General features: G+C 50.2%; 1 protein-coding gene across 3 annotated transcripts in view; it reads left to right on the top strand.

Annotated features, from left to right (window-relative positions):
• MICALL2 (MICAL like 2) overlaps window positions 1–24,007 on the top strand; it is a 1,158,523-nt gene extending 1,134,516 nt beyond the window's left edge. The window contains exons 2-17 of one of the 3 annotated variants that reach the window (XM_032125977.1): window positions 6,238–6,286; window positions 9,838–9,979; window positions 12,357–12,517; window positions 13,139–13,260; window positions 13,625–14,296; window positions 14,506–14,675; window positions 15,553–15,628; window positions 15,774–15,889; window positions 16,421–16,570; window positions 19,288–19,343; window positions 19,834–19,957; window positions 20,538–20,628; window positions 20,962–21,035; window positions 21,357–21,471; window positions 22,385–22,431; window positions 22,523–24,007. In XM_032125977.1, the coding sequence (XP_031981868.1) occupies window positions 6,238–6,286; window positions 9,838–9,979; window positions 12,357–12,517; window positions 13,139–13,260; window positions 13,625–14,296; window positions 14,506–14,675; window positions 15,553–15,628; window positions 15,774–15,889; window positions 16,421–16,570; window positions 19,288–19,343; window positions 19,834–19,957; window positions 20,538–20,628; window positions 20,962–21,035; window positions 21,357–21,471; window positions 22,385–22,431; window positions 22,523–22,602 (2,245 nt within the window). In that variant the 3' untranslated portion in view covers window positions 22,603–24,007. Of the gene's footprint in view, window positions 1–6,237; window positions 6,287–9,837; window positions 9,980–12,356; window positions 12,518–13,138; window positions 13,261–13,624; window positions 14,297–14,505; window positions 14,676–15,552; window positions 15,629–15,773; window positions 15,890–16,420; window positions 16,571–19,287; window positions 19,344–19,833; window positions 19,958–20,537; window positions 20,629–20,961; window positions 21,036–21,356; window positions 21,472–22,384; window positions 22,432–22,522 lie in introns of those variants that run through there. The other 2 variants (XM_032125978.1, XM_032125979.1) reach the window with 2 other exon arrangements.
• Window positions 24,008–24,936: the final 929 nt, after the last annotated feature.

Raw genomic sequence — 24,936 nt, 5'->3', positions numbered from 1 at the left:
GCCATCCCGCCGTCCATCGAGCTGCGGACCCCGTGTCCTCCATCCCCGCAGAGCCCTCGCTGGGCTGCAGCCATCCCACCGTCCATCGAGCTGCAGATCCCGGGTTCTCCATCTGCCCAGGACCCCTCGCCAGGCTGTGGCCATCCCGCCTTACATCGAATTGTGGATGGGCTGTGGCCATCCCGCCGTCCATCGAGCTGTGGACCCCCGGCCTTCCACCTTCCTTGGGCTCTTGCCCTCCCTGCGGGCACATCACCAGCAGCATTCTGCTCACACCCACGCTCAGAATCTCCAAGAGAAAAGCTCCACTCTCCCAGCCTACGTGCTGGTTTTTTTCCATATATTTTTCCTTTTTCCCTTTTCTTCCCTCAGTAGCTGGATTGTAAATGTTCTAAATGTGTCCTTTCCATTGCAAAACAAGTTCAGGCACTGATCTTTGGGGCAGTGTTTCCTTCTTTGCTCTTGTGTTTGCTCTGGCTGGGCTCTCCTCGCTCAGCCCGACAGCAGCGCAGCGCTCACAGGTCGCACGGCGAGGGCTATTTAAACAAAATGCAGTGAAAGGGCAGGGCCCCACAGCCACTGGATTCCTGCACATCCTTTTTCTTCCCATCTAGAGCTCTGTCTGTGGGAGGTTAAGTGCTTTCCACACCTTGCTGGTGCCGTTGCTGGTGCCCTGTGGGTTTTGAACTGTCCCTGCCCAAATGTTAACATCTGGGAAGGTGGATCACCAAAGGGAGTCAAAGATCCTGCTTTATCGGCTGGGTTTTTTGGTTGGTTTTTTTTTCCCTTCTGGGCTCTTTGGACTTTGAGATGGGGGGATTGAGGGGGAAGATTCAGGCAAGGGAGCACTGGAAATAGTGCCCAGGAATATTGATTTAAGTGTTAGGTCTCTCCTGGTCAGATGTGCCCAGCTGGGTGAGGAACAGGTTGGGTGGTCTGTACTGCAGTTTTCCTCCTGTACCATGTATTCTGCCATTTCCTCATGCTCCAAGGACATCCTGCCACATGGGTTTGTGTGCAGACATCCCTCTTGCAGGTGTCTTGCTTCTGGTTGAACCGAAGAGAAGATCTCCTGTTTTTTCTCCTCTGTTGTCTTGAAACTTGACAGAAACTGGAGCAGACTTGGGCAGCAGGAGGTTAGTACAGGAGCTCCAGGCACACTCTTTGTTGTCCCAGTGCATGGGCAGTCACCATGGTGTTGCCGTTTATGACTTCCTGACATGTTGTCACATCCACGTGACTCCAAATATTCCTTTCCTTCCTTTGATTCACAGTCCCAAAAATATAAAACGCCAGGGCAGAAAGGTTGAGGTGTTCCTTGTGGAGGGGCTGTGGCTGCTTCCTGCAGCTGGCCCATCCGGCGCACGGCTGTACACGGGCTCAGCGACGTGAGAGCTGGAATAATCCTGTTGCCCAGTTTAGTGGGTTGTTTATAGTCCTTGAACTGTGCAACAAGGGTAGTGGATAGACATCCCTTAAATAAATTCTGTGCTGAAGAGGGAAGATGTTCCTTGAGGCATCTCTCTGTTCCCATTCATTTTCTTTTATGGTGGACATTCTGCCTGACTTTATTTGGGACATCACAGAAGCTCTTTCTCACTTGGACCAGCTCAGCAAGGGCTGCCTGAAGGTTAAAGTAAGAGAAGCCTTTATTTGTGACCTCCTTCATCAGCGTCAGTGCTGTAATACAGGAAAGCACCACATGTACCATTGACTGGGCAAAGTCCTGCTGGAAGGAAATGGTTTCAGGTCATTGGTGGCCAGGGTTGCCAGGTGCCATGTGTCAGATCCTGGGGCAGAATACTTGTGCAGATTCTCCATGTATCCTTAAAAGCTTCTCTCAGTGTTCTTGGTGCAGGGGACAGCAGTGGAGAAGTGCAGCTGGGTGCAAGTGTGGCTGTGACTCCTGCTTCCCAGGGGTTCATCCTGGGCTCCTGTCCTTGCTTCTACCAAAGATCCTAGTTAAAGATTAAAAACTTCAGACTGAAAGTAAAACTAGAAAGGTGCAGTTGGTGTTTGGAGCACTTGGTGTGTTTGCAGCAGCTCTGCTGCATGAATCACTTGCAGAACATGGTTTTGCAATAGTGTGTTTTCTGTCTTGGGTTTCACAAATGACATTCTTGGGCTGAGTGCAGGGAATTTCTCCTGCAGGAGCCTGAAAAATTACCAGGAAAACTTCAAGCTCAAAACATGGACATAATCATGGGCTTCTCTTGTGGGGTATGTGGCTCAGAGGACAGGCTGGTGTGGGTCTCTCCTTCCTTCCTGTTTTCTTGCTGGAAAACATATGGAAAATATGATAACTTCTCTTGAACTTAGCTGATGTTGGCTTGTGTGCTACCAGTGAACAGGGCAGGCTGTGTAAAATTAGAAATGCATTTCCCACTCACTTCCCACTCATGCAAAGATGCTCAGGGGGAGTGGAGATCCATGCTGAATTACCATGGAAATCTACTTCTTTTTTGTCCCAGATGAAGAGTGCTTCAGAGTCAGTCCCAGCTGGGCATACATTCTGTGTCAGGCAGGCTTCAGCCCATTTTCTGGGATGATTGTAGAGCCCAGGGACATCTCCTGTTGGAGGGACATGAAGCCTCGTGGCAGCATGGTAGGAGGCTGAGGTCAGCAGCTGCCACGTATGGTGGTGAAGGTTGTGCAAGCTTCAGCCACGATTTTAGTGGCCCTATCCTGATGAATGAGTTAGAGCAGGCAGGGGAGCTGTGCACGCTCACTCAGATATTAATGCCAGATGTCAAGGAAAGGTTTTGATTAAGATCCTTTTCTTCGTCCAGGATCTTGCTCTTTCCCAGACTGCAGGCTGGTGTTCTGGGAATGGGCTGGTGGTGAAATCCCCCTTGGCAGCTGAGCAGCAGCGGTGCCCTTTCCTCCAGCAGCATTTCAGGTCATTGTCAGCTCAGTGGTGGAAGATGAGGTCACCCTGGCCCCGCTGGGCATGGGTTGTGTGCAGTCTCTCTCCTCAGCAAGAGGCTGGGGTGAAGCAGAGGCGCCTGGCTTGGTGGGTTTGTGGTTTGTGTGACAGGCGTAGGCAGGGGGAGGATGGCTCGGGGCTCACCCCGGCAGCACTCTGTCACTTGCCAGCCAGAACAGGGCAGTGTGGAGCAGGCATTCCTGAGAGGAGGATCAGCACATGGGGGACATCTCCTGCCTGGAGTTCCCAGACCCACGTCCCCAGGTTTGCACCTCCAGAAAGAGCGCAGCTGAAACGTCCCGTTCCCAGCAGAGCATGCTGGATTTGAGCCCCTGTCCAAAGACTGGGAGCTGGCAAAGGGCTCCTCTCTGTTTTTTGGTGATCCTTTTGACTGCACAAAATGGCAAAAAGCAGAAACTTTTTTGGTGCCATGAAGGCTCTGGGATTTTTTTTTTCTCTCAGTCTGCTCCAAGGTCAAGTTTCCAATCAAGTTAGTGCTTGCAAGCAGCAGAGATTCCTCCTATGGAAGCACATGTGCTTGCAGAGGACTGTGGCATATTTGTGAGTGCTGGGTCTGAGCAGCTGGAGCACGGGGTGGTCACGGAGATTTGTGGGCATGAGAAATGCTCAGCCACTTATTTGCTAAGGAAAGGGGTTTTTTGGGAGCTAAAAACTTCTCTGCTATTCGTGCGCTAGTGAACTCCACTCTGATTTGTTTCCAACACTGGAGGCCTCTCTTGGGTCACATTTGTTTTTTTCACCTCTTCCAATTAATTCAGTTGCCTGGGTTTTCTCAGTGGAGAACTCCTACTTCTCTGTTTGTATTACCTTCACTGTCTTAGGATTGCATTGGTCCAGAGAGCTTTGATATTCCAAGATAGGAGATGCACCAGCAAGATCAATTTCCAAAAGAAATACTATATGTAAGCAGTTCACCTGACTAGCCAGGGAAAGAGTAATGCTGAGAGGTCAGGAGACTCTTGAAATGACCAAATAACTTGGTTGTTTGCACTCTGTTTTGAGGAATAGAAGGGGATTTGAGACACTCTCCATCAAAAGATTGGGGTTTTTAGGTCTCTGCTGCATGCCAGGGAGTGTACACATCACCACAGCAAACAGCACTGAGTGTGGCTGAAGGCCACTGACCGACAAGAAATAGTATTTCCAGTGTCTTACATGTCAGAATGACCAAGGAAGCAGGAGCTCCTTTTTGCTCTTGCAGTGTTCTGCTGCATTTCCATGCTACAGAGACTATTCGGGAGCAGAACTGGGAGTGAGGCAGAGAGCTGAAGTCACCTCCTTCAGCTGGCTCTTAAAAAAAGCCAATTTTCTGGCCTGACTTAACCCAAGGATGGTTGTATCTATTGTTTCTCTGAGTGTTTTCTGATGCATGATTATTTTTGTTGCTCTTTTTAATCCATTGTCTCAGGGAAGGGAAATCTTTGGGCAGGAGCGCTGCTTGAAGTAAAACCTCTGCAATTCCCTTTGATTTTGCACAGGAAAGAGTCTATGATTTAGAGGTGGGATGTGCCTTGTCTTTACGTGCTCTTTGGGGGAGTTTAACCTCTGGGTCTTATCTGTCATTCTTTCTCTCCTTATCCCACATAGCAATACCAGATGTGGGAAGCAGGGAGGAGGCACAGGCTGTGGCATGATGAGCCAGCCTGTTTAAGGTGCCTCTCTTATTTATGATGTAATGCTCCACTTTCTGTGCTGAGTAGATAAAGGACCTGGCTTGCTCCTTGCTGTTACAAGCAGTGGAAAAAGTTCCCCTGCTGCGATACAGATCATGTGTTTGTCTCATGAATAGGTCGCTGTGAGCCAGCCTTGCCCTGCCTCTCAGGGTTACCCTGGCTCATCCCAGAGGCGTGGGATGGGCTAACAGAGTGGGTCCACACAGGATGTAAAGGTGCTACACACAAGAAATGCAAACGTTGGTGCTGTTTTCGGTGTATCAGTGAGAATTCCCTCTCAGATGTCAGCCTCTCGCTCAGCTCTGTGCTAGCAGACACAAGGATTGTAAAGTGAAACGGGGTTATTGGAAGGGAATTGACCCTGCCCGCTTGCCTGGGCAGAAGGAAGCAGTGTTGGAGAGCAGGGCTGCCAGCCAGCAGCCAGTTTTGTATTCCCTGTTTAGCAAGTGCCAGTCAGTTTGAAACAAAGCTGATGATGGCTGTTTCCTAAGCAAGGGACACGCTCTGCTGTGGCTCAGGGAGCGTGCTGTGCTGTGGCTCTACTTCCAGTAGCACAAACTCTCCCCTCTGCTTTCATCCCTGTCCCACCATGTCCCAGCTCCTGAGTTCCCAGCACGGTGCAGAGACGGTGGCATCTGGGTTGGACCAGCGAGTGAGAAAGCAAATCTGGGGGGAGGTGAAGAGGGAGAGCGATGTCTGGGGACAGCAGAAAGGAATTGTTGACTTTGGCTTGAATTTGCAAACAGTAATTGTCACTTCCTTTTCAGTTACTGATTATGATCACAAATGAAAAGTTACAGCCCTAGGGAAAGCAGAGTTACAGCCCTAGGGAAAGCAGAGTAAGATTTCTGCTGGCAACTTTGGCGTTATCAGATGCAGTATGGTGTGGGCAGAGGTTTTCCCAGGCAGATTCCTGGTGCTGGTTTTGTGGAGTTCTGCCAGAGGAAAAAAGGAGGATTTGAAGCCAGAACTCATGTGCTGCTGGACCCAGGAGCTTCTGGGATCAGAGGATATGGGTGTGTTGGAGAAGCATGTGATAAGTGCAGTGTGTGGGGGATGCGTGAGAGACCTCCTTGGAGCTGAGCTCTCTCTGTGTGGAGATAACTTTCAAGACAGGAGAAGAACATGGATGTGACTGGAAAGCACTTTCAGAGAGAGAGTGTTAGTGTTAACACCTGGCCAGCAGGCATTGGTGTATCTTTTTGAGGTGGGAGAGGAGCAAGGCTTTTCTGGGGAACAAAAACCCACCCCATGAGTTAGAGGTTGCTCCTGGCTGTCTCAGCAGAACCCCTCATTCTGCCTGGGGTGTTTTTGTATCAACACGTCCTGTCCACAGGCAGCTGTGGGAGTCAGCCCTTGCAAGGGTAGATGTGCCAAAATTGCCTTGTGCTGCCTGTGGGCAGATGCTGTGCCTGCTGCGCATCTCTGTCCTGGGTACAGCAGGTCTGTGACTCTCGGGTGGGATCTGCCACACTGCTCTCTCTCGAGCTGTCTGAGGGTGGGATGGAGTGCTCTGTCCCCTGAGCCAGTGAGGCTCTGAGAGGCTTGAGAGCTGGAAGTGAAGCAGCTCACTCTACATCACCAACCTGAGATTTTTCTCTTCTTTCTGTATTTCAGAAACTTTGACTCCCTCAGAAAAGAAAATGTGTACGAGAACAACAAGTTGGTAAGTGACTTTTAATGTTTACTTTTGGTCTAGTCTGTGACCTGGCACTTTGCTCATGTGATTTAGCAACAGAAATCCTGCAGACACAGTGTGCTGAGTGTGCTGTGTTCCAATCCTTTGCCTTAATCTGCACCTTCCAGCCTTCTCCCTTGAACAGCAATGTCCAGGCTGGCTGGCTGCTTGAAAGCACCTTCAGACTGTTCATACTTCTTAGTTGGCCACACAGTGATGCCTGTTTCCAGCGTGTCCTGTGGCAGCAGGAGCTCAGACAGAGGTGCTAGAGGTCAAAACATGGACATGTTGAGTATGTATGTGATGCTCCTGAGGGATGGAGCAGGAGCTGGGAAGTAGCTGGTGTGAGAGGGGAAGCACAGGGAGTGTCCTTCCACTTCTGTTCCTTCCTGGTGCAGGGGGTCAAGGTGAATACGTCCTAAAACCTGATCCTGCCTGGACACTTCACTCCAGCCTGGCACTGGAGTTTCTCATGTTCTTTCCACAAAGAAAATAGAAGTTAGGCAGGCCAACCCCCTCCTGCGCTGGATTCAAGCATGGTCTTAGTGATCCAAGGAAGGATTTTCCTCTCCCTCTCCCCATCACAAAAGGAGAGGCAGTGAATTATAAAATTTCTCTTCCGTTGGCATTGCTCCACACAGTTTAATGGCTGCTTGGCAGGAGCTTGGGATATGAACAAACCATGGCAGCTTACCCTTGTCTGGGCTGGAGGAGTGACATGCTCTCAGGCAGTGAGCTGACTGAAGTGCTTCTTGCCTCTGGGAGAGCTGAACTTGTCCCCCCATGGCTCCTTAGCTTCTGCTCCCCCTCATCCCTGGCTGTGTCCACAGCTCCTATGATAGACCATCTGTCCCCAGGCTGGGGCTGCAGCCTTTGAGCAGTCAGTGCCACTCTGGGGTTCAGCCCTGTGTGTTCCTCTCCTCAAGGGGAGATTCAGACCATGCGTTTTGCCCTGGAGGTTTGGTATTTGCCAGGAGTCGGGGCCTCTTTGCCATGGAAGCGTATCTTGGCTGAAGTGCTGAGGATCCCTGAGTGTTGCTCCTTCTCCAGCTGGGCTGGTGGTGTCTGCTTCTGTCTGGGAAACAAGCTCTGCGAGCTGCCTCCACAGCTTTTATTAATGAAAAGCTTCTTTGTGCTTCTCATAAAGAGTTGCTCCCCTCCTTTGTTGCAGTCTGTGTGTCCCCTCCTCCCCCTTTCTTAGTTTCTTTTATGTCCTTTGTTTTGCTCTCTCTTCCTTACTCCACTTGCTGTGGGATGACTTGTCTGTGTTGTCTTTTCACTGCTGGTGTCCTGGTGCCTTGGCCGTGCTGTCAGTGGGATTGACCCTCCACGTCTCTGTGGGCTCCTGGGCTGGCCTCCCCCTTGGACTGCTCTCCATCCTAGCTCCTACCCTTCCTTGCTCCGGTTGTTCCTTGGGATACAAGTGGGTCTGACTTCTCCCAGCATTATTCCTCTGCTTTATTCCAGACCCTCCTTGATGCCTTACTCATCAGAGACTTCTTTTCAAGGGCTGTATTGTGCACATAAAAAAGCCTTATTTGAACTGCACTTTGCCATATAAGGTCATCTGTCAAAGAAGAATGTGTCACTTCTCAAGTGCCACAAAACCAACCCCAAACTCTAGAAAAATTTCAGTTGGTGGCATTTTTTTTCTAGAGATTTCAAAAATATGTAACGAGGAGAAAAGTTTCTAGAGGCCTTGGATTCGGTGCTGGTGGATGGTGGTGTGGTGTAGCAGGTAGAGCCTGTGCCAGAGGGAAGCTGTGCCAGGCCAGCTCGGGTGGCCTCGAGCATATCACTTTCCCATTTTGCATAGACATGGCAGCAGTGGCACTTTCTTCCCCTGGAAGGCACTTGGAGCTGCACTGATGAAAAACATAATGCAGAAACAACATGTTGGTCCTCTAAAGGCCAGCCTGGGCAGGCAGGTAGAGGACAAGGGCGACTGGGTCCTGTTAGGTGGTGATTCTGTTGGGTCTCCAGACAAAAGCAGTTCCCAGGAACATGAGGATGCTGCAGGCACAGGGGACACCATATCCTAATGCTGCTCTCTGCGTTGCTCACCTGGCTCTGGCCAAACCAGGTGGGTGCACAGAGCATCCTCCTCTTTGTGGTCCAGGCAGCCCCTCGCACTTGTTCTGTGCCCATTGCCCTCGTGTCACCCGTGGCACAGGGTGGCAGGAGGTGGCATGACCTGTGTTCCCACTAAACCTCACACTGGGAATGTCCAGCAAGAAAACTCGACTGGTCAGACCAGTTGTGCAGCCAGTGCAGTGGGGAATGCTCCAAAGAATGTATTAAGTACCAGTTTACAAGACAGGAAAGTGCCAGGCTGGGCTGGCAGCTGGGATGACACAGCCGGCGGTAACTGGCTGAAAGCATTTTTAATGTCAGCTCTGTTACGTTTTTACTGGGATACCCAATGGAAAAAAATGGTAATTATCTTGCTGAAAAATAGTGGCTGTTTGTTTCTTCTAAGCAGGAATGGTTGGCTTGTACACCAACACTGTGTGTGTCCATGCCAGAGGTCAGATGCGGAGGGGTTTAATATATTCAAGTTTTTTTTTTAACCCTTTCACTGTGGACTTCAGCAGTAGCCTTCCTTGTGCCTCTGGTCCTGCAAGTGCTGTTTTTCTTTGCTTTATTGGCATTTCAACAGGGATGCTCCAAAGGGGGAGGGAAAGGATTTTTTCCCATAAGCTGGGAAAGAACAGGGCTGGAGAAGGTCCTTAGTGAAAGCCCTAAACTGAGCTGAGCAAGGGTGAAGTTTGGATGTTGCAATTTTTTTTGTATTCGATTAAAGGCTTTTGTTCAGAGGCAAGAGAAAATAGTTTTTGCCTCCTTTACCTGCAGTTTCAAAGCAGAGAGCACCACAAAGAGGAATATTTACCCCAAATACATGTTAGGCAGCATGGAAACAGTTAAGCTGGAAGGGAGCCATGTATCAGGAATTCTTCTGCATTACACTTCTCTTCCCCCTTTCTGGTCTGGGAGAGAGGGGTCCCTCCTGCAGCCCAAGATTTCCCATTTTCAGATGGAGGAGAGCAGGCAGTAGGATGCAGGAAGCTTGAACATGTGCACAGCACTCAGAGATTAAAGCTGCCTGCGAGCACCTAGCAGCCCACCGTTAATTGGGGAGCGCTCCAGGTTGGGCTGGGAGCCTGGAAACGAGTCTGCCAGCCTGGACTGACACATCCCCTTCTGCCAGGCCTGGCTCTCTGCAGCTGTGCACTCACAGACACGGGCAGGCTGGAGAAAGAGCAGGGGAAGCCCAGGTGAGTTACTGTGCAGTGAGCTATGGCCAGCTTGCCAGGCCAGATTTTTGGCTCCTTGCCTGGATTTCTCAAGGCAGTGGCTGGAAGCCATGACTCCATTGGTTCCTACAATGTAGGAGTTAAACTGGTGCAGCTGTTCCCCAGTAGAGTTATTATTTGAGTGGGGCCGTTTGCAGTGCACTTTCTTACTAATGATGAGGAGCAGCTCTGCTGCCTGGCATGGACAAGACCCCTCTATTTTTATTTTTTTTTTCCCTTCTCCAGGCATTTCGAGTGGCAGAGGAGGAGCTGGGGATCCCAGCCTTGCTGGATGCAGAGGATATGGTTGCTCTGAAGGTACCAGACAGGCTGAGCATCCTCACCTATGTTTCCCAGTATTATAACTACTTCCATGGACGGTCTCCTAGTAAGTGCCATATTCCCTGGAGGGGTGGGAAGGTTCAAGGCTTCATTTCATGCTTTCCCTTGCCTCCTAACAAGCTTGGAAAAGAAAATAGACTGCACAGAGGCCTTTTTGGTACCAGCACTATTTCTCTGGGGGATCTGAACTCTTTGCACACCAGCCTACAGTTGCACCAGTGCTTTTGTACAGTCTAAAATTTCTTATGGTCCAGCCAGACAGGAGCACTGAAGGTTCCTCTCCATGGTCCCTACTTCAGCTTTCCATTCTTGAGCACCTCCACCCTTGTTCCAGTCTTTGCCATGCCTGAGGGTTGGTGAGAACATGGAACAGAACAAGGCTGAGCTTGTTTGTGAGGCTGTGCCAGTGGAACAGTATTGATGGTAGGGCTTGTACAGCACAGCAGTACTGATAGAAGGGAGGAGAAGAAAATTATCACCCTAACGGACATAATTGTAATAGAAATTCTGTCAAACATAAAACAGGCCACAGAGCTGCCAAGGCATTATATTCACGTACTGGAGAGTTTATCTGGGCTCACAGGAGCATTATTGTAGTCTTGGTTTATATTCGGCTTTAAGCTCACACAAAATGAAATAATATGATAAACCAATTTTACAGGTTCCTCCAGAGGAAACTTTAGAAAGTGGGACATGAATGACTTAACTGGTTAAGGTGAATCTAAATGTATGATATGTATTAAAAATGTCCTACATCTTGGAAAGAAAGCACAATTCACTCAGAGTTGCCTTTAATGTTTAAACTTGTCCCACTTCTCCACCTCTTTACACATTTAAGCATGATTTTTCTCTCCCTCCACAACTTCTTCCCTCCCTCTCTTCATTTTTTATTTCTTGTTTTAAAACCGTTCTGATTGAAATCAAACGAATTCCATCGTGTTTGTGCCAAATGGTGAGAATCTGGGTCAGGCTGGGGTCTTTGCCCCCTCCCCCCTGCATCTTGTCTACCACGTCATCGAGCACAGCGCATTTTTATACTCTCTAGTGTCCCACAAAACACTTTGGTTGCATTCCTGTTGCTGGGGTGAACATGAATGTCTGAAAATGAGCCCAGCCTGGAATGTGCCCTCTGACACCAAGCAGAATCATGGGATCACAGTCATGCCCTTCAGATGGCTTCCAGCAGGACCATGGAATAAGCAGGACATGGGAGGACAGAGAGGGTGAGCAGACAATGCTTTAGTGAGGTCATGCTTTTAGGGAAGAGTAGAGTTGAAGCCACCCATCCTTGTGCTGGGCTTTAGGAATTCAGTAAATGGCACAAGTGGGAAGTGAGGGGGCAGCTCGAGCCTGAACTGTTTGCTAGGTCAGCTGTGCCCTGGTCCCTGCAGTAGGAGCCCTGGGTGTTTATTTGGATAGTTGGCTTTCTTGAGGGCAGACTGCTGGGAACTGGGCTCCCTCTCTGCTCCCTGCCCTTTCTGTGTTTACTGAGCAGGGTATAATCTCTTTTCAGATGAGTGGCCATTTAAGTGGTCACTTGGAAAGTGAAGCTTTGGCTCAAATATCCCACAAGGAACACAGAGACATCTCATTCAGAATAGGAAGTGATGCAGAAATAGCATCCTCGTGAGACACTTGGGGGTCTTGTCTGTAAAAACTTTGCACAAAGCCTTATTTCCCAGGGAAGTCTCACTTCCCAGGGCACAGGGCACCATTCCCTGCTTGACTGAAGTGTGTTGGAGATTCTCTTTTCTCCACTTACAGTGAATTTTGAGAGGGTCTAGTCCATCTGCAAAGAAAAGAGAATTGGGCATTTGCAGGCTGCTTATGGCAAGTCTTGGTTTCCCCATCAGCACCGCTATGGCACCTCCAAATCTTTCTAGATTTACCTATTTTTAGTGGTAATTTCTGCATTCAGCAAGGCTGTTTGCTCCATGGGGATCCCGGCTGGGATGTGGGGTGGACACTTGTAGCAGTGAATATTCAGGGTGTGTAGCAAGTCTGGAGCACAGCAACTTGAATGAAGCAAACCCTCTGTGCTTCAGCTCCTTAGCCATAACACCTCTGCCTGTTCCAGCAGGGCCTGTTCCAGCCAAACCATGGACTGGAATTGAAAACCCAAGGTCTTGTTCTTACCATCTATAGATGGCGATTTGCATTTCTTCATTTTTGTATTTCCCTTCATGAAACTCCCTGAGAAGAGAAAAATCAGCAGTTTCAGCTGAATGTTGTTGCAATTCACTTGTTGCCTCTTGCCCCTCAGTCCAGTACAGAACTGCTCACGAAGGAAGTCTGTGTCTGCTTGTGTGCTTTGCATGTTACCCATCAGGCACCTCTGGATACTCTTACTTTGTAATTTACTCCTAAACCTGTGAGTTTTCCTTGTGTTTCCTTAAAAATACTCCCTTCTTCCATTCTTCCAGTTGGAGGCATGGCTGGAATCAAGCGTCCTTCCTCTGAATCTCCAGAGCAACATCCTGGGAAAAAGCCTGCTTCAGAGCCTCCTAAGCCAGTGCCACCAAAACTGCCTCCTGCCCACCCACCAGCCAGAGCTAAGCCAAAGGAAACCTCCCCAGTAACCACGGTAGGAAATGTGGGTATGGGAGTTCCTTGTACCTTAAATCTGTTCCGTGGGGTAGAGAGTACTGGGCTAGTTCAAGGCTCCTGGTGGTAAGGACTTAGTCTCTAAATTTTCTGCTCACGATGATAGGTTTAATCCAGAGGTCTGGTTCCAGCACAGATTGAGGTGAGAGTCACTGGGAAACCATCAGTCAGCCTGGATACATCGTGAACAGGACATGGGTGTCTTAGGACATGGGTATGCTGCTCCTAGATATTGGGGATGGAGATTTTTACAGGATGTAGTATTATTTTTGTTAGGAAACAGTGATCCAGTTCTTGGAAATGGTTTCAAAGCAGAGTAGGGATGAAAATAGAGTAGAAGCCCTTTCCCAGCTAATTTAAATCAGAGACCTTTGCCTACAGGCAGACAGGGCACCTCTGGCTTTGTGGGAACATATTCCCCATACTCTGTCCTTCCAAGGGCTGTTCCACTTCCATGACAAAGGGATTAGAGGGAGAGGGGATTTCCTGGATGTCACTTCTCTGTCCTAGCTGTGCATGCCAGCTGCTCACCTGCCTGGGAGATTTGTAGCTGTGTCCAGGGCCATGGTCTTGCCTGCTCACCCACTGCTTCTCCCCGCAGAAACGGGTCCTGGCAGAGAGTGGGAATGTCCCCAGCAGCAGCTGTGGGGTCTGTGGCAAACACGTGCACCTGGTGCAGCGCTACTTGGTCGATGGGAAGCTCTATCACAGGAACTGCTTCAGGTACAGCAGCTCTTCAAAGCAGGGGCACAGCCCCGGGGGTCACAGGGGGCCAGCCTGGTTCCTTTGGGATGGAGACAGAGTGGCGTGGCACATTTTTTTTTAGAGTGGAGGCAACCTGGGCTTGCTCTTGAGCTGTGTGTAAGGGAAACTCTCTGCACAGGTCTGTTTTCATCTACACCTTTCCTGCTTTAGGCTGTGCTATCAACAGCTCCTGTTCTGGTGCCTGAGGAATGTGCACACAGAATGTGCTCACTGCCAGTGCGGTACCTTCACCCTCCTGTGGATGGTGGAGTTGTGCCTGCACTCCCAGCTGTGTGTCTCCCAGTGCTCTGGAGGATGTTTCCTGAGACTTTTGTCTCCACAGGTGCAGACAGTGTTGGAACTTGCTTCTTCCTGGAAGCTACAAAGCTGGGCCTGAGCCTGGTACGTTCATCTGTACCAGCCACCAGCAGCCAGACAATGTCCAGATCTCCGGTCTCCACAGTACTGGGAAAAAACCTGACAGTACCCCAGCCCCTACTGCTGCCAGGGCATTCCAGAAAGCAGCAGAACCCAAGAAACCAGAGCAGGTGTTGAAGAAACCCAGCCAGGAAGGCTTCACTAATTCAACCAAGCCATCTGTTTCATCCTCTGGAAGCTCTGGCTTCAAAAGTGTGAATACTCCATGGTCCTCCTCAGCTGTAAATAAATCAGATGACTGCAAAGGTGCCTCGTTGGGGAATAAGGCAGATCACCATGAAGGCACCCCATCAAAGCCTCCTTGGACATCTTCCACAGCAAAAACACAGCAAGCCCGAGAAAATTTTTTTCGGTCATTGGAGTCCTCCAGCAGTAAATCTCCTGACACTCAAAAACAAACCCAGCCTCCTCACAGCCCTGATAAAACTGCCCCTCCCAGAACCACTGCTGAGGTCAGCCGAGTGAATGCTGGGAAGGATCAGGCATGTAACCATATTATACAGGCTCTGTCTGGATCAAACACTTCTCCACACAGGCCAGGAGGACTGAGTTCCACTGGCTCCTCAGCACCTAGCAGGTAAGCACTATTTCTCTTTCCCTTTTTTCTGCCAAGATGTTCCTTGGGATAATTTGGAGAAGTCCCTGCATCTTTCTTTACTTTGTCCTGATTGCTCTTGTGGCTCAATATTAAAGACATGTAGAGGGACACATACAAATCATTTGAACAGAAGGCAATAAAAAGGCCCATCCTTTCAAAAAGACTCACTAAGTTGTTCTTTTTTGCAGTGGCAAGTTTTCTCCCACCAGTTCTCAGAGTCCAGCTCCAAAAACACAGTCCAGCAAAACAGGGTACACAGCACCAAAGCAGGAAAAGATTCCAGGCCCTGTGCCCCAGAGCCAGGCTGCCAGCAAACCTGTTGACCCTTTGCACAAGCCGGAGTCAAAAGGCATCAAAGGTGAGGATGAGTGATTCACACAGCTCTGGCTGGACACAGCACTCCAGCTTTATGCCTTCCCCTTGGACCAGTACAGCAGATGTATCCATGACTCCTGTCCTTTCTGTCTGTACCACCACATAAGGGTTTTCTGAGCAGTGGGGCTCAACCTCTGTTTATCCCTGTGCAATTGCTCCCTCTAGCATGGCGAGTTTTACTGCTCTGAGGATCGCCAGGTATTTGTAGTTGTGCTTGCTGTCATCAAACATTGGGATCATGGTGGCTTTCAAAGGCTTAGGTTTTCCCAGATGGGAGACCTTGCCAGAAGTTTGGGATGATTTTTTGGCTGCAGTTGAGGCTCATGCAGCCTCTTGGTCTGTTTTGAACCAAACTTCCATCATGGTGACTTAGCAGTGGGCCAACGGATGATACTCTGGGGCTTCCCAGTGTCCCAGGCACTTCCAGATGGCCTGTATGTTTTGGGCCAGAAGATGTGTCTGTCTGCAGTTTGCTGAGACTTTGTGGGGTTTTTTGGACTCTCCCTCTTCCTGCCCCAGCCTTTGTTCTCTGAGATCTGAGGTGGTTGTGTTGTATTGCTGTTGAATGTGCCTGTTCATGTACTCTGTGGCTGTATTTCTGTAGCTGCGTAGGTGTTAAAGAATTTGATCTGAAAGGGACAAAATGCCACTGAGATGATTTACTGCCTGTTGTATCTGAATCTGTCCGTGTTAAACTTGTTGAGCTGGTGCTGGTTTGCTGCAATAACATCATAGTATCTGCCCCAGTGCATGGCTTATCTCCTAGGATTCTCCCGAGACTCAAATCTGGCTTGTTTCTTTTTATTGGATATTTTTGTTCTTGTTTATTTTTATTTACCTTGCTATATTCCTTTCTTCAGGAAGCACAAATGTTGCTGAAGACAAGTCTGAGAGCCCAGAAGGGTGGAGATCTCGGTTGAAGCCTGTAGCCAACAAGTGAGTGTCTTTGGAGCTGGTGGATGGATTTCCATGACAAGTGTGACCATCCCAGATGGAGATCCAGACCAGGATGTCCAGAACTTTTCCTGTGGACCATTCTGCAAGAGGGATGTTTTCCTACCTTTGTCTTTTTTCTTCACAGGGACCAAGATGGCTCTAAGAAACCTACTGGTAACTCCCAGGTGGGAACAGGGAGCCCAGCACACAAGGAGGCAGAGCCAAGCACATTAGTTGTCCCATCAGCAAAGCCAGACTTTGGTATGAAGGATAAAAGCTTTGCCTTCATTTTGCTCATCAGGAAGGGGATAGGCATTGCTGCTGCAAGGCACATGTGAGGAATGTGCTGGTGGAGACTGTGCCTTGCTTTCAGGGGTCTTTTCTCTGCACTTTCTTTGGCCCTATGGTTCCTTTATTTTGTGCCTTTGATGGGTGGCCTCCCATCCTTCCCCAAGGAGAGGGATTCAGTTTCCATAGGGTTCCCTTCTTCTGCAAGACATTTCACTTATTCTCTCTTGCATGATTGTGTAATGTTGAGAAATCTTGGTGATGATTCCCAACTGTTTATTCTCCTCCTGAATGTTTATTCTCCTCTTACTCTGGCCTTGCAATTAGTGCTTCTTCCATGTTTACTTTGGTCTTATGCCCTTTATTATCATCAAGAGAGGAGGACTAGGACTAGAAGTGGAGTTGGGTAGTGATGAGTGCCAGAAACATTGGGCAATAAAGGGATTTCTATGAGATGAGGGTTGAAATTTCTTACCCAAAACCTGTCTGTGCTTCTTAATCCAGCTTCATCTGGTGGATTCACAAAGAAGTTGTTGATTCCCAGCTCAGATCTTATCAGGAGCTGTCATAATTCAAAGCAAGACTGGAAAGATCCTGGAGCCTCTGCCAAGAAGGAGGAAGACGGCAAACAGCTGAAAACAAACACTGCTACGTGTAAGATCTCTTCTGCCTACTAAAGTCACTCTCTCCTCTGCACTGTCAGGGAACAGCGTGAGTGGTCAGTATGGGATATGGATCCTCGAGTTTTCCGTGGCTAACCCTGTGGCTGTTGTCATGGGGGGAAAATCTGTGTAATTGATTTTTATTAGCCAGCTTGGCCTAAGCAGGAAGAAGCAAGGCCAGAGAATTCAGTGGGAAAGGAAGAAACTGAAATAGGAATTTTTCAGGGTCATTGCCCTGTCATTCTTCAGACTTAGTGCTGTGAAGAGGACCATCTCCTAATTTGGGGAACTGGGATCTAGTTGATGTCTCTGTTCCTCTTCAGTTGAGTGGCTTTAGGAAATAAAAGGAATGCAGAGAACTGTCATCCAGAGACTCCAGCTGGTGGGACCCACAGGAGCAGGAGTCAAGGCTGCTGTTTCTTGGATTTTCAAAGATGTCCTGACCAGTTTGTCCCTACTCTTAATCCAGTTTCTTACTCCTGTTTGTTCAGCCACAGCTTTACTGTGCACCTCTCCTCCATTGCCCCTCTATCCTTGCTCTGACATATCCCACCACAGAGCTAATGGAATTTTCTGGAACTAACCTGATGTTTGCTGCTGTCCTGTTTGCTCAGCTTCTTTGTCTCCCCTTTCCTTACCCCATCTAGCTGTGTCTTACCTGTCTGGAGTAGAAGATTGTCTCAGCAGGGCTCAGTCCTGCCCCCTGTGTTTGTCTTGGAGCAGGATGGGCCCTGATGGCTCAATGGCATCATGCTTTATTTTTTGTCAGCTGGTTCCAGCATTGTCCTTAGCCAGCGTCTTTGACAGCTACCAAACATTGAAACTCCAGTTGTGTTGTCTTTTTAAAAAGTTTGATGTGCCTCCTTTGCCAGCATTTTCCCAAAACTTTCCAGCTCCTCTCTCCTCAGAGTCAGCCCCAGGGTTCAGCGTTATTCTCTCCCAGGAAGTGAGCAGTTATGATAAGGGAGGCTGGGTTTGTATCTGTCATCCTAAAGCTTAATGATTGCCGTGGGGGAGGGCCATTGGGAAACCTTCCCAGCAGTCTCCCCCCACTTTTCCCGTGTGCCCAAGTCTGCCACCTGAGAGGCTGGTTCCTGCTGCTGTCACTGGGCAGGCTGTGGGTTAGACCTGTTGCTCCTCTGTGTAGATTTTTACCTCAGCAATCAGAGAGACCTGTGAACAGTCACCTGCTGTTCCTGCCCTCAGTCCTGGGGTTGTGGTGAGCTATGGAAGGTGAGCATTTCTGTAGATCCCTCATTTCTTTGGTGGTAGGTGGTGGTTTCTGTTGAGAAAGGAGGCTCCAGGGCTTTCCTGCCAGCTGTCCTACTTCCAGCTTGCTGGCAAGCAGCCAAGCCATGCTGTGTCTGTCAAGCCAGAACCTGGGGGTATCAGGGGATATCAGATCCTGAGCTGGTCACAGGGTGTCATTTTACATTCTCTTCCCCTCCAGTGACCGTGGCCTTCTCACCATCAGTGCTGCAGCTTTCTGCCTTGGTTGGAGGTGCTGCAGAGCCCACTCAGAAGGAGCCCAGAGATTCAGGACTGAGCTGGGAGAGGGAAGTGTTGTTTAGGCAGAGAGCTCCAGGCAGGCCAAGTCCCTCTTGGAGGAACCCTTAAGAGAAGTGTGAGTTGCAGGCAGTGCACAGAGCAGCAAACCAGCAGCATCCGGAGGGAGGAGATCCCTGACGGAGGCCAGCAGTGCGGGAGCAGCACAGCCACATCCAGCATCTTCTCCTTTTGTGCTCTTCCTAGAAAGCACAACAGAGCAAGGGCTGGGAAACTGGAGAGCTGCCCTTGAGCTCTTCCTCAGTTTCCAGAGACTCTCAGGAGGCTCCCCTAGTCCGTCTGTCCTGTCTTTCTCCTTGTGTGTGCTGAGCCTGCATCGCTGCTGCCTTTGTTACAGCCGTGCTCTTTTGATAGTAGAGTTTTCCTTCCTTATCACATCATCCACGTACGCCTCTGTTCTCTCTCTGTGGTAATTATCCAGCCTAGCCCCTCGGGTATCCAAATACCTCACACTCTTCTGTAGTTATCCTTGCAGCACAGTTGGGCAGAGGAAGCTGAGGCACAGTGGAACAAATACACATTGCTTAAGGATTGATTTTAATAGGTGTCCAGGGCTTAAATAATGCTGTGTAGTGGGGCCTAAGGGACTTCTCACCTAGGAAGTGTTTTGTGGGAGGAAATGAACCTTAGTTTCCTGAGATTTACACTGAGGTCCCCTAGACCATCTTTGTTTCATCAGTATTTACTGATACTCCTTTGTAAAAGAGCACTAGAGGGACATTTTTAGTATATCTTGGTGTTTCCTGTGACAGTAACCCAGTCTTTCTGTGCTATCCTTTGGAAGTTTAATAAGGGACGGGTTTTGCCACAATAAATATCTTTGGGTTTTAACAAGATAGTGAATGAACATGAAAGTGAATATTCTTGGGTGGAAGTTCCAAAGTCACACCTGAATCAGGTGACTGTCTGTACCCTGGGGATGAAAGCAGCAACCTGTGGCCTGAATGACAAGCCACAAGGAATAAATCAGGCTGTGAGGATACATCTCTTACTTTGGTGAGGCATGTGGATGCACGTGTCTCATCTGTGACCTCTGTTGGGTAGCTGGGACCTGTTGTGCTCTGGTGATGTAGGCACTGTCCCACACCATAAAATTATTTAAAGGTCGTTGTGACATTCTTTTATTTTTTTTCTCCCTTCTAGTTAAACTCCCTGTCCCAAAAAGCAAAGACAAGCTTCAAGTGATGTCCCCAAACAAGGTATGGCTGGAAACCAGGTGTAAGGGGATCAGGCTGGGGTTGTTGGATATCCTTCTGGAGTGCTTGTCCAGACATATCTAAGTTTATCTTATTGGGAGGGTTTATTTGGATGCCCAGGGAAAGGGTGAAAAGCTCTGAGGCAGCGACAAGGTGGAGAGGCTGCTGGTTATCTTCCATGCAGGGAGACAGTCAGAGCTGGAATGAGACAGAGCCAAACAAAACCGTGGTAGACATTGCATTCCCCAATGAAGGAGGGGGAATGTCTGTGGACTGACAAGTGTGGGTGGGTTACCACTGGCAGCACACGTGTCACAGCTTGCAGTGGCCACCGCTCTGTTGTGAGCAGCCAGCTCTGCACCTCTGCTGGCCTGGCCCTCCAAGGCTGTGGCTCTGTAGCTGGGCTCATTATGCCCTTTCCCATCTCTCTTGTGACCTCAGCAGGCAGTCTGAGGGTGCTGAGCTGTGTTTTGTCCTACATTTTCTTTCCTAGCTGCACCCAGACTACCTCCCTGAGGAGAAAATCCAGGAGAAAGTCCGTGACATCGAGAAGCAGCTGGACGAACTGGAATTGAAAGGAGTGGATCTGGAGAAGCAGCTGCGTGCCTGCGAGGGAGGTAAAGGAGACGTGGTGCCAGCTCTGCTGTGGTGGGGACGTGTGAGGCTCATGTCCTACTCCTGGGCACTCGTGGCTCCATTTTTTAGGAACTCAGGCTACATGTGAGACTCCAGGTTGCCCAGGGTATACAAAGATTAAGCCCAGGGAATTTTGAACCTTCTCTGGCTGTTTCGTAATGTATTTTATGAGCAAGGTCTTGTGTTAGTTTGGTTGAGGATCAGAGAGTTTTGGGAATGGAAGGCCACTGTTGATCTGGCTTTTGGATCCCAAGCCAGGCTGGCCATCATGGCTGGCTGCAGTTTCTCAGGGCTTAGTGGGGTCATGCAGAGGGGCAGAGTTGAGGCAGCCGTGTGGAAGATGAGCTGGGTGTCCTGTAGCAGAGTATCCATGAGCAGCTTCCTTGAATCCAGAGGGAATGACCTGCATCCCTTGTACCCAGGAGTTCCGAAGATCTCCTGTTTTCACTTGAGGTTGCCTGGGGCTCATACAAGTCATCCTAAGCTCTCCCTCAAGAGATTTTGTGTTTGAGCCAGGAGGGCTGAACTGATGCCACTTCTTGCCCTTTGTCTCCTCTGCAGATGAGTCTGAGGATGCCCTTATGGTGGATTGGTTCAAACTGATCCATGAGAAACAGCTGCTGCTCCGACAGGAATCAGAGCTGATGTACAAGTAAGTACAACCAAAAATTCACCTGTCTGCTGGTGCACTTCACCTGTGAGCAGTGAAGGAGAGGGAGTGTTACAGCCCAAAAAAGTGATGTGCCAGTTGGTGGGATGAGAAGGGTGGAGGATGTCTCTGGGAGAACTGCCAGCATCATGATGTATTAGCTGGTGGGCCTTTGAGCACCCAGGGTCTATGAGGAGCTTGTGAGGAGGGAAACTTCAGAAATGTGGAGGAAGAGGTGGCGGGCAACACAGAGATGAGGCTTTAGCATGACAGGAGAAAGATCCAACCCTGGGGCATAGCAGGGCAGTAACTCATCACTTCTGTCATTCCTTCCAGGATGAAGCAGCAGAACCTGGAGGAGCAGCAGTGGAATATTGAGATGGAGCTGCGACGCCTCATGAGCAAACCAGGTAAGGACTGGCCACACTGGGAGTCCTGCTGGCCCCAGGAGCCTCCGCTTTGTGTGCCAGCCCTGGGGTGTCCTTCAGATCTGAAGGCACTGCCAGGGGTTGTGGGTGCACTGTGAGTGTCCCCTGACTGTGGCTGTCCCCTGTCAGGTGGGATGTTACTCCCTGTAACATCCAACCCACCTCGGCTTTGTCAGGGAGGCAGGATGTGCCCCTGAGTGTGAGGATAATAAAATCAGGCTTGCTGGAGCAGGGTGGAGGCAGGAGCCACAGTGGGAAGGTACTGCCTGTAGCTGTGAGATGGGCTTGCTTTGTCTTGTGCAGAGGATCTGAAGACGCCCAGGGAGAAGGAGCAAGAGAAGGAGCTGCTGGAGTCGTACCTAAACACAGTCAACGATCGGAACAATATTGTGGATTGCCTGGATGAGGACAGACTCAGGTGAGGGTCCTCAGATGGTGGGAAATGAGCCAACACTATTGTATTTCCACTGCTGTCCAGGCTGTAGGTGTGGATGAGTGGCTGTAGTCCAGACTTCTGCTCCATGAGAGATGGGTGGTCACCTGTCATCAACCATCTTGTCCTAAATGCTGCTGTCTTTGCATCCTTGGCAGCTGTTGGAAGGAGATCAGGACCACAGCCCTGTTCACTGCTCTCTCAAGCTCAAGCTGCTGTGGGAACAAGGGCTGTGGAAATGTGGAATGCGGGGGAAGAGAGGGAGAGGCTGGAGATGGGGAGGCTGGAGGCAGTATGGGAGATGCAGGAGAAATTTGGGAACATGAAGTCAGGAATGTGCTCGTCTGCTGCAGCAAGTGAAAGAACAGCTGTAGCCATGAACTGGATCCTTCCCAAGTTCAAAGGAAGACTGCTGTGTCAAGTAGCTGGGTTTGTGCCCCCTGATGCTGAGAACAGCCTCCATTTCTTGACCTCAGAGCACCAACTCCTGCTTGTGGATTCTAGGACAAGCCCAGGACAAGGCAGTGACAGCAGTGTGCTTGTCCCTGATGGCAGTGAGCACCTCTGTAGCACCCCGGGCTACTGTTTCTCAGCTTCATTCATCTCCTCGGGTGTGGTGGTGTCTCACCGCTCCATGAACTTGGATGATTCATCAGCCAGCTGGGAGAAGGTCTGGAAATCCCCGCACAGGCCCTTGCTTTCAAGGGAACCAGATGGAATTTGCTAATGTCTAAGACTCTTAACTGTAGGGTTTTTTTCCTGCAGCCTTCTCAGGGTATGCTGTGGAGGTTGGTCATTTCTTACTGGGGGAATAAGAGCACTATTTGCATGGGTTTTGGTGTCTACCAGCTTGTCATGAACACAGCAAAGCTTTCTAATACTATGCTGTTCCTTACAGAGAGAAAGAGGAAGACCAGATGTTGGCAGACATGATACAGAGGTTGGGTAAGGGCCCTTTCTTCTCTTACAGAGCAGCACTGGGGGGCACCTGGCCTGTGGGTCTCAACCTGCTCTGTGTCTGCTCCTTCTCCTGCAGATGGATCTCTTGAGAGCCAGGAGCCAGAGAGGAAGAAGAACAAGTTCCGCTTGTCCAAAATATGGAAGCAGAAAAAATAAGAGTAAAGCTCAGGAGCTTGATGTTCCTTTTCCCAGTGGCCCAGAGGGACCCATCAAAGGTGTGGTCCTTCCTGAGTGCTGCTTTCCTGGAGCTGCTGGACTGTGAGAGGCTCCTCTGCTCCCTGACGTGGAGACTGCAGGTTTGCTGACCAAAAGGACAGTATGAATTCCCTGTAGCACCAGTATGGGGCCCAAGGATACCTTTCCCAGCACGTGGACTTCTGTTTTCCTCCTTTGGCTCTGGGTCAGAGCTGGTTCAGCCTTGTTGGCAGCTCAGGAGGGCAGAGCTCAGTTTGCCCACCCAGTGCCCAGGTCACTGCAGTCCTGAATGCAGGAGCATGGCCCTGCAAGGCACCCCATGGTGTCCCATACCTGTCACCAGGGCTGCAGCCAGGACACTGCACGGGGCTGTGGAAGGGCCTTTGTCCCTCCTTTCCCCCCTCTCTGCTTGTGCTGTGGCTCTTTGGCCAGGATCAGAGATGGAGTTACGGGGCAAGAGGGATTGATGGTTTCCCTCTTGTCACACCAGTGCAAACTGGAGGCTCCGTGTTTGGGGGGAGCAGAGAGCAGAGCCACCTCTGTGTCTGTGGCGTGGGATGTTCTCGACCCACAGCAGTTTCAGCAATAGCGATTTGTTTCCAGCCTCTTCTGCAAGTTGCTGTAGGCTGATTTCTCAAAGCCATGAGAGGCTGCTCACTGCTTCATTCCCTCTGTGGGGGAGATTTGTAGCCTCCTTATTTCTCTGTCTGCTCAGTGAAGCAGGGTTTTCATTGTCTCTGGCCTATCCTGATGAAAATGAACAGAACTCTTGTTTCAATAACCGGGTGCTAACTGGGAGTACAAGGGAATTCATGGCTTTGCCTCACCCCTGAGTCTTCTGCATGGGACCAGTATTTCAGTTCCTGAGCTCTGTCCCTGGACAGCCAGTGCCCTCAAGCGGTGCTGTGGCTCACCTTGGTGAGACCAGGAGTGTAGGAGCAGGTCCTGTTGCAGGGAGCCTTTCCACTCTCCCCTCACCTGCTCTGGGAGCAGCCTCTCTTCCCAGTCAGCCTGGGGAGCAGGCATGGAGACAGCCACGGAAAGATCAGAATAATTCATGATGCCTCTGATCTGTGTGGACCCTCTCCCTCCATGCCAGGTACTCGAGGTTTCTCCGGGTGCTGTGGCCCAGCAGGAGCAGGGGTTTTGCTGGAGGAGGTTTGCTCTCGCTGTGCCAGCGGCGGAGCAGAGGCGATGCGTCCCTTTCCCACGAGGTGGCAGTGGGACTCTCCGGCCGGGGCAGGGATGTGCTCGGGTGGGACCCGGTGCCCGAGGGGCTTCCCGGTGCCCACAGTGGATGCACAAGTGGTGGAGCACTCCATACCTGCGTATGCTTTTGCCCAATAAAAAATTGCTGGAGTAAATATCAGCATCCCAGTGTGATTTGGGGATACTGGGGGTATGGCTGTCCTGGTCACTGTGAGCACTGACAGTCCCTCTCTGGAGCTTGGTGTACCTGTGATGGAGCAACTTCCTTGCCCAGAGCCTGCAGGACAGCTGCACGTCCTGGGGGAGCAATGGCACCAAGGGGTTTTTCACTGATTCTGTTTAGGTGTCAAACTCGCCCCTGCTGTCAGGTAAATGCAATTCCCCCCTTGCTGCTTTAGCATCACGCACGTCCCAAAGCCTGTGAGGTCCCAGCCTGACCAGCAGATGTGGGAGAGACAAGAGGCAGAGCTTGTTCTGCCAGAGCTGAACCGTGGCATTGGTGACCGGAGTGGCAGAGCCGCAGTGTCGCCGGGTAAAAGGCTGGCAGAGGCTCTGCCACCACACTCTGCTCCGTGTTGGCCTGTGCTCACCCAGAGAGCAAGACAAACTGGTTTGTGGGGACATGCTGACCACAGGGGCTGGCATGCTGTGCATTGCCATCCTGGTCTGCTTCTCAGGAAGCTCTTTCTTTCCTGGGGCTGTGTGTAAACATGAGGGGAGGGAGGAGGGCCCCTCTTCTGGACCTGGGCAGTAGCAGCAAATCCCCAGAGCTAAACCTGCCTTAGTGGGCTGCCAAAGGAAGGGCTTTGAGGGGAAGGGAGGGGAAACCACTGCTGCTGAAGGACAGAAACACCTTTCCTGATGAGCTATCCCAGGCTGTCATTATTGCTGGGCTTTCATCTTTTCAGGCTCTGATTCTCCAGCCTCAGGAAGTTTAGTCTGCATGGATTTAGAGGATGGTGGCAGCATCATCCAAACTCATCCAATCCTTCCCTCTCCAACCTTCACCCACCTTGAAAACAGGCAGGGATTGGGCCTGTGCAAGAATGTGATAGCAAAGTGCTTAAACAACAACCCCAGCTCCCT

This window comes from Corvus moneduloides, chromosome 16, assembly GCF_009650955.1.
Source record: "Corvus moneduloides isolate bCorMon1 chromosome 16, bCorMon1.pri, whole genome shotgun sequence".
In the NCBI taxonomy this organism is placed as follows: domain Eukaryota; kingdom Metazoa; phylum Chordata; class Aves; order Passeriformes; family Corvidae; genus Corvus; species Corvus moneduloides.
The sequence above is the reverse complement of the archived record's forward strand: the minus strand, read 5'-3'. Positions and strand labels throughout refer to the sequence as shown.